We start from the raw sequence: 9,101 nt of genomic DNA, 5'->3' as shown, positions 1-9,101 counted from the left end.
GAGACACTGGGGAGCCCAAAAAATACTAAAAACCCCCAAAAAAATGAAATTCATGGTGTAGCCCCTTTAAAGACAAACATTAAAGTCTTAAACTGAATCCTGTAACGAACAGGGAGCCAGTGTAGGGAGGCAAGAATAGAGGATATGCGTGTGACATCATCATCAAACCCGGAAGTTATGCAGGAATGCCTACTGAGTGTCAAAAAAATACTTTCTGGCCTTGACAGCCCATGCATCCAAACAGAAAAGTCGTATCTGATTGCATTAAACAACATAAAACAATGTTAAACTCACTTTGCATGTTGCTTTGCCACTCGATTTGCCACTCGATGTGCCATTCACTTTAAGCATGCGCATATCCTCTATAGGGGAGATGTGATCATATTTCGTGCCCCTGTTAAGAGGCGAGCGGCCGCGTTTTGGACTAACTGTAGTCGTGACAAGCAGGCTTGGCTAATGCCAACATAAAGTGCATTACAGTAGTCGAGTCGGGTTGAGATAAAAGCATGGATGAGACGTTCAAAATCAGAGAGGGTTACAGCAGACTTGACTTTGGCAAAGAGCCTCAGCTGATAAAAGCTGGATTTAACAACAGAGTTAATCTGTTTGTCAAACTTAAAATCATTGTCCAATTTGACACCAAGGTTAGTGACCACTGGTTTTAGAAAAGGCTGCAGGGGGCCCAGATCTAGAGAGGATGTGTCGCAGGCAGTGCTGGGTCTGAACACCATGACCTCTGTTTTACTTTCATTAAAGTTAAGGACATTCAGGGCCATCCATGCTTTTATGTCCTTCAGACAGTCCATCAGTGTGTTCAGGGAGGTGGAGATGCAGCCTTTTTTCTCATTAAATGTTGGCAATTTGTTAAGAACAGGAGTCATTCTACCCTTTTACAAGTGTCTTTATTTAATTAGGTAGGGGTGTGGGTGGATATTCAGTTAAACAGGGCTGCCCCTACTAACCGTTTTCAAAATAATATTTGGTTATTCTATTAAATATATTTTGAATTGAGATATTTAAGTTGTTTCCATATTGCTGTCATGTCTTCATAAAATGAAGCTTTTAACAAGTCAAATAAGCAGTAAAAAATACTTTGGATGACTTTGTTTGATGGGAAAGCGTTGCGTTGGAGAAATCACATCCAATATAAAGACCTGGATGTGAATCACTCATGTTACCTCGTACTGCCCGCTGCCTGGGCTGTGGTCAATATGAAGAAACATAGGCCTACGTTTATAATCACAATAGTTTGTCTGAATCCATTCTATCATGTCATGTTATGGTTCAAACTTTCAGATCTATTCTATATGTCATGTTATGGTTTAAAGTGTAAGATCTATTCTATATGTCATGTTATGGTTTAAAGTGTAAGATCTATTCTATATGTCATGTTATGGTTTAAACTGTAAGATCTATTCTATATGTCATGTTATGGTATAAACTGTAAGATCTATTCTATATGTCATGTTATGGTTTAAACTTTAATATCTATTCTATATGTCATGTTATGGTATAAACTGTAAGATCTATTCTATAGACCCCTTAACAGACGACGTCATACTGGCTGCGTGCAGCCAGTATGCGCGCAACGAAACCCATTATATCAGGTCTCGTTAGGACGCGTCTCACTAGCCAACACACACAAGAGGGGGTTGGGGTGTGCTGAAACCAGTGCACCCCGAAACAGGTTGGGAATTGATTGCGTGAAACAATCACCTGTGCGTCCAGGCTCAATGTTAGTAAACAAATAATTGGTCTATATGTCATGTTATGGTTTAAACTTTAAGATCTATTCTATATGTCATGTTATGGTTTAAACTTTAAGATCTATTCTATATGTCATGTTATGGTTTAAACTTTAAGATCTATTCTATATGTCATGTTATGGTTTAAACTTTAAGATATATTCTATATGTCATGTTATGGTTTAAACTTTAAGATCTATTCTATATGTCATGTTATGGTTTAAACTTTAAGATCTATTCTATATGTCATGTTATGGTTTAAACTTTAAGATATATTCTATATGTCATGTTATGGTTTAAACTTTAAGATATATTCTATATGTCATGTTATGGTTTAAACTTTAAGATATATTCTATATGTCATGTTATGGTTTAAACTTTAAGATATATTCTATATGTCATGTTATGGTTTAAACTTTAAGATCTATTCTATATGTCATGTTATGGTTTAAACTTTAAGATATATTCTATATGTCATGTTATGGTTTAAACTTTAAGATATATTCTATATGTCATGTTATGGTTTAAACTTTAAGGTATATTCTATATGTCATGTTATGGTTTAAACTTTAAGATATATTCTATATGTCATGTTATGGTTTAAACTTTAAGGTATATTCTATATGTCATGTTATGGTTTAAACTTTAAGGTATATTCTATATGTCATGTTATGGTTTAAACTTTAAGGTATATTCTATATGTCATGTTATGGTTTAAACTTTAAGGTCTATTCTATATGTCATGTTATGGTTTAAACTTTAAGGTCAGCTGCTCAGCTTCATTCAGACGCTCTGACCTGTGCTGTGGCTGTAGTGACAGCTGATTGATTGACAGCTGATTTATTTGACATACATCTGGAATGATGTAATTAATGATGTGGGAGCAGGTGTGTCAGATTCCAATAGTATAAACAATTTAAATGGCTTTCATATGATCTTCTGGATCTGACTAATAGTTGCTTATCGTGAACACAATACGCTACAAATTAATTAATATTTACATTTATTTAGATAAAAAAAAAATATATATATATTTTCGGGTCCCGTCGAGCTCGGGCTGAAATCTTAAACTCTAGTCTGCTGTATCTAATCTAATCTACATGTACCTGTCTGTCTGTCTGTCTGTCTGTCTGTCTGTCTGTCTGTCTGTCTGTCTGTCTGTCTGTCTGTCTGTCTGTCTGTCTGTCTGTCTGTCTGTCTGTCTGTCTCTCAGGTTCCCATTGAGCAGAAGAGAGACGGCACCACAGCGAACTCCCTGAATGCTGACCAGCCTAATGAGTGTGCACAGCAATAGACACACACTGCACGTGCACACCCACCAGCCCAGGGAGTGTGCACAGCAGTAGACGTGCACATACACAACAGGTTCTGTGCATGGCAGCCATATTGGACAGAAACCGGACCTCTTCCTTACTTCCTTCACAGGTTGTTACCAATGATACTAATGAAGGCTCTGTTCCATTTAGTGTAGCACAGTGGTTCTAATGAAGGCTCTGTTCCATTTAGTGTAACACAGTGGTTCTAATGAAGGCTCTGTTCCATTTAGTGTAACACAGTGGTTCTAATGAAGGCTCTGTTCCATTTAGTGTAACGCAGTGGTTCTAATGAAGGCTCTGTTCCATTTAGTGTAACACAGTGGTTCTAATGAAGGCTCTGTTCCATTTAGTGTAGCACAGTGGTTCTAATGAAGGCTCTGTTCCATTTAGTGTAGCACAGTGGTTCTAATGAAGGCTCTGTTCCATTTAGTGTAACACAGTGGTTCTCAGATCTTTTCAATGTCAAGGACCCTCATAACTCTGAGAGTGTACAAATGGAACCAAATGGACCCGTAAGGGTCCATTTGGTTCCATTTATACACTCTCAGAGTTACACACCCTTAAGGGTCCATGTGGAACCCCCTCAAGGGGGTCCCTGGACCACACTTTGAGACCCACTGGTGTAGCAGAGTGTGTCCAGTGAGTCAACACCCTGACTCTGTTTGACCAGAATGGAACAGAGCCTTCATTAGTATCATTGTAACAACCAGAATGGAACAGAGCCTTCATTAGTGTCATTGTAACAACCAGAATGGAACAGAGCCTTCATTAGTGTCATTGTAACAACCAGAATGGAACAGAGCCTTCATTAGTATCACTGTAACAACCAGAATGGAACAGAGCCTTCATTAGTATCATTGTAACAACCAGAATGGAACAGAGCCTTCATTGGTATCATTGTAACAACCAGAATGGAACAGAGCCTTCATTAGTAGCATTGTAACAACCAGAATGGAACAGAGCCTTCATTGGTATCATTGTAACAACCAGAATGGAACAGAGCCTTCATTAGTGTCATTGTAACAACCAGAATGGAACAGAGCCTTCATTGGTATCATTGTAACAACCAGAATGGAACAGAGCCTTCATTAGTGTCATTGTAACAACCAGAATGGAACAGAGCCTTCATTGGTATCATTGTAACAACCAGAATGGAACAGAGCCTTCATTAGTATCATTGTAACAACCAGAATGGAACAGAGCCTTCATTGGTATCATTGTAACAACCAGAATGGAACAGAGCCTTCATTAGTAGCATTGTAACAACCAGAATGGAACAGAGCCTTCATTGGTATCATTGTAACAACCAGAATGGAACAGAGCCTTCATTAGTATCATTGTAACAACCAGAATGGAACAGAGCCTTCATTAGTATCATTGTAACAACCAGAATGGAACACAGCCTTCATTAGTATCATTGGTAACAACCTGTGAAGGAAGTAAGGAAGAGGCCCGGTTTCTTTCCAATATGTCTGCTGTGCATAGAGCCAGTTAGACAGAGTCTCTGTTCTGGGCTGAACAGGAGACAGCGGAGAAGCAGGGAAATGGTTTAGTTTTTGCACTTTGTTTAAAACATGAACGTTTTGGAGTTTGTTTTTATTTTGCTTTGTAATTTTTTTTACCCTTTTTTCAATTCATTGTTTTGCCAATTAATTCCTCATCACACACACATGTGTGTGTGATGTCACTGCTGTCCTATCCTACTGACTCACCTGCCAGTGAGGAGCCTCCACCGGAAGGATCGTACTGTTTTGTCCTACTGACAAACCAGCCTTTGAGGAGCCTTCACTCCTCTTCGTCTAAACCAGGGGTCTTCAACAGGGGGTCCGGGACCCCTAGGGGGTCCTCAGAGCAACTATAGGGGGTCCGCCAAATCTTTGTGTGATAGGATTTAGTTTTTTTACATTAACCACTTGAACCCTAGAATTCCTTTTCTGAGGGGAACAGTAGCCGAAAATAGCAGCGCGAGGCGTTGAGAGTTTGTAGATCGGCTATTTTTGGCAAAGAGGCTATAGGTGTAGAGGGAAAAAAGCATACTAAGTAAAAAAAAAACTTTAATCTGAAACACAATTTTATACAATATAGAGTATAGGGGGTCCCTGCTTCATCTCTCTCTCAGCTAGGGGGTCCTTGGCCTGAAAACATTGAAGACCCCTGGCCTAAGCTATAGACGCTGGACAAAGCCTGATGGATGCTTCACGGTGGATTTGAACCCACGACCTCCACGGTGGTGATCAGGCTCTTTACCGCTGCACCGCCCGAGACAGACACGTTTACGAGACGTGATTGGTGCGTTTGATGAGCAGAAGCTCGTTGATTGGTTGGTTTTGTTGATCAGACTGATGACTAGAGGCCAATAATATATTTGTTTTAAGGGAGAAGTTAGTTTTTTTATTCCAGTGTTTCTGTCTCTAAGACAGAGATCTGTAACAACAGGTTTAGAGATCAAAGTGTCCTTAATCCATAAAACACTGTGTTTTATATTTATAAGACATTGTACAGTTTGTTGGGGGTAACTCATTTATTAATGCTGTTACTGTAATCTGATTACTAACGCCTTAGTTTTGTAATTAGAGTACTCTGTTACATAGTTACTATTTTCCAAAATAATGGCGTTACTTGGTTACGTTTCAGAGCTGTTTTATATCTCTGTTCTTTCTGTTACCACAAAGGAAAAGGAAAGGTTTTCTGATAAATGAAACGAGCTCCTCTCTGTCAGCAGAGACTCGCACGGACGGATGTTACACGAAAATCGGTGACCGACGCCTTGCAGGCTGTGGCGATTGCGTAATCATTCTATTCAATAGGTCACCATTTTTGGTGTGACACAGGGCAGACGGTATTACCGCTCTTGTTTTTATTACATTAATGTGTTGCAGCTGTGTGACATGGCAGAGGTTGAGACAGGTTTAGTACGCTCATAGAACTATTCACATTATTGTTGTGTTTCTTGGTGAAAGGAGGAGAAGGTCCACAACACTGGTGGTCTCTCCGCTCCGCTAGGCTGCTGTCTGGGTTTGATGTTTATACCTCACAGAGAGGTTTTAACGCAAAAGTAATCTAATAAATTACTTTTCTCAGAAGGTAATCCTGTAACTAAATGGAATACTTTTATAATGGCAGTAATCCTGTATCGTAACAAGTTACTTTTAGAAGTAACGTTACCAACACTGTTCACATCTCAACATCAGTCTGTTTGTTCCCAGGAATGTTAACCCTTCGTTTACCTACACTCTTAAAGAAAAAAACAGGAAAGCATCTTTGTCATTTTAGATGTTAGCTATAATCTAGCTATAATCTAGCTATAATGTAGCTATAATCTAGCTATAATCTAGCTATAATCTAGCTATAATCTAGCTATAGCACATTGGTTGGCTATTCAAAAATAGCAGATCTACAAGCTCATAGCGTGTCACTTCGTGCCGCGCTATGAGCTTGTAGATCTGCTATTTCTTATTTTTTTAATTTTTGTGAAAATGTGTGCACATCTTTGAATATATGTATTTTAAAGAGAGAAGTCTTAAAGACTCAAATCTTTGTTCCTGGGGGTCCCTGGAACAAAATATTTTCAGATGGGGGTCTGTGGGACAAATACATATATTTGTGGGGGTCTTTGACATGAAAAGGTTTGAGCACCACTGATATAGAAACATGTTTTTACATAAAACTGTTGGATTTAGAAAACATTTATAGAATCAGCCTCAGGTGTTAAAGGGTTAAAGGTTCACTCTGTCTCTGTAATAGACTACATGTAATAGACTACTGTGCAGATTTACTGTAAATCAATGTAATAGACTACTGTGCAGATTTACTGTAAATCAATGTAATAGACTACTGTGCAAATTTACTGTAAATCAAAGTGTTATTAAATGACTCTTTGTATTTGTTTTGTTTTTATAAACAAACCATTTATTGCATTTTTCATGTATTTTTGAACAACGTTTCTGATGTCATCAAATCTAAATGTTTTCTGTCTGGTTTTGTCAACAAATGAGTCTGTCTGTCTGTCTGTCTGTCTGTCTGTGTCCTTTTCGTGCCCATATGTAAGTCCTTGCAGTTAAAGTGGAGTTTTGATGTTCTCCCTTCTTCTTCTTCGAGTCCATAGCAATCTTAGATGTCGTTCTGCCAGTATCGGGCACAGGCCACGCAATCTAATGTTCTCCCTGTGTCTCCTAGTGTAGGTATTAGGTATGTAACGATTCACTCAACTCAGTCACCATATGATTTGAATCATGATTTGAGGTTCACGATACCATTTCTCAAGATTTTTTAAACTACATTTATTTTCCAGACAAATGACAAAAGACAAAAAAAAATCTTACACAAATTTTCTTCTCTTTTATTATTATTATATATATATTTTTATAATACTGTGTTTTCTCTCTTATTCTCTTTTCAATACAGTAGCAAATGACTGAAAACTCTTCATCAATTCTCTTGCAAAGATCCTGTATTTTCTTTTGCACATGTCAGTGACATCACTGACGAATCCTTGGTATTATGATCCTAGCCTTTCAACGTGTCGGTGTTTACCAGCGCCGTCACCGGCCTGGACCGCTTCCATCCAAAGTAGCCTGACGGCGCGTTGTGGGTTCGAGTCCCGATCCCGACGTCCTTTGCTGCTTGTCTTTCACTATTTACTGTCAACCTACTGTCCTGTTAATAAAGCCCCCCCCCCCCCCCCCCCAAAAAAATCTTACAAAAAAAAAGAAAACGTCACCATCATAGCATAATGTTCCTCTTCATGAAAGCACATTAAAATATTAAACTAGTTTATCAGCTAGAAACTTCATCTCCTCTTGTCCTCACGTAACCCTAACCTGACTCCGTCAGAAGGAAGAAGCTTGCTTCATCTGGGAGCTCGTTAGAACCATAGATATATATAAAGGCTAGATGACTCACCCGCGCTGCTGGCCAATGGAGTACGACGTCGCCACATGGCGGCCATCTTGGGACGGTCATTCATAACATTATGTCTATGGTGCATATACTTTGAAATAACCATAGCGTGCTCAATTTTCATCCGATTTTCAAACGGTTTGGTGTTTTGTAAACACCAAAGATGTAGTTATGATATTATTGTATTTAAAAAAAAAACATGATTATAATTATAAGTATGCAGTATCATAACTACATCTTTGGTGTTTACAAAACACCAAACCGTTTGAAAATCGGATGAAAATTGAGCACGCTATGGTTATTTCAAAGTATATGCACCATAGACATAATGTTATGAGTGACCGTCGCAAGATGGCCGCGGTTGAGCTACGCTTGCGCCGCCCCTTGAGCCATCTAGCCTTTATATATATCTATGGTTAGAACAGTCCATGAAGGGGCGGTGATTAGAGTAAATAGAACAACTTAACCCTTTAAGACCGGGAACGCATCAATGATACTAATGAAGGCTCTGTTCTGCTCAAACAGAGTCAGGGTGTTGACTCACTGGAAACACTCTGTGTGGTCCAGGGACCCTCATGGGTCCTTAAGGGGGTTCCACATGGACCCTTACGGGTGTGTATTAACTCTGAGAGTTATGGGGTTCCTTGACATTAAACAGTTTGAAAACCACTGTGTTACACTAAATGGAACAGAGCCTTCATTAGAACCACTGTGTTACACTAAATGTAACAGAGCCTTCATTAGTATCATTGGTAACACCTGTGAAGGAAGTAAGGAAGAGGCCCGGTTTCTGTCCAATATGTCTGCCGTGCACAGAGCCTGTTAGAAAGGATTCATTCATTTAACAGCTTACATGTTCTATAATTGTCTCCGCCAGGCCGAAAGGCATGGCGAGAGAGTATGTTTTACCCCCTGTCCGTCCGTCCGTGTGTCCGTGTGTCCGTCCGTCATTCGATCTGTCTGTGTACAGCTAATCTCCGGCACCGTTGGCTTGCTCGCAGCCAAACTGTGCACACACAGTCCCTGGATACCAGAGCAGAACCTCTGCCCCAAATTTTTCACAGGGGCCTGTTATAGCGCCACCAGGAGGCCGATTTGTGCAAAACACATTTTTTGACAGTACTCCTACAGATTTTGTCCA

General features: G+C 39.4%; 1 protein-coding gene across 2 annotated transcripts in view; it reads left to right on the top strand.

Moving 5' to 3' along the window:
* Nucleotides 1-3,523, top strand: part of ston2 (stonin 2) — a 45,327-nt gene extending 41,804 nt beyond the window's left edge. For both annotated transcript variants that reach the window (XM_084044751.1, XM_084044750.1), the window contains one exon: nucleotides 2,959-3,523. In XM_084044751.1, coding sequence (XP_083900877.1) covers nucleotides 2,959-3,039 — 81 coding nt within the window. In that variant the 3' untranslated portion in view covers nucleotides 3,040-3,523. The remainder of the gene's footprint in view (nucleotides 1-2,958) is intronic.
* The last annotated feature ends 5,578 nt before the right edge of the window (nucleotides 3,524-9,101 follow it).

The sequence above is a fragment of the Gymnoscopelus microlampas genome (assembly GCF_963454915.1).
Source record: "Gymnoscopelus microlampas genome assembly, chromosome: 20".
Taxonomy (NCBI): domain Eukaryota; kingdom Metazoa; phylum Chordata; class Actinopteri; order Myctophiformes; family Myctophidae; genus Gymnoscopelus; species Gymnoscopelus microlampas.
The sequence above is the reverse complement of the archived record's forward strand: the minus strand, read 5'-3'. Positions and strand labels throughout refer to the sequence as shown.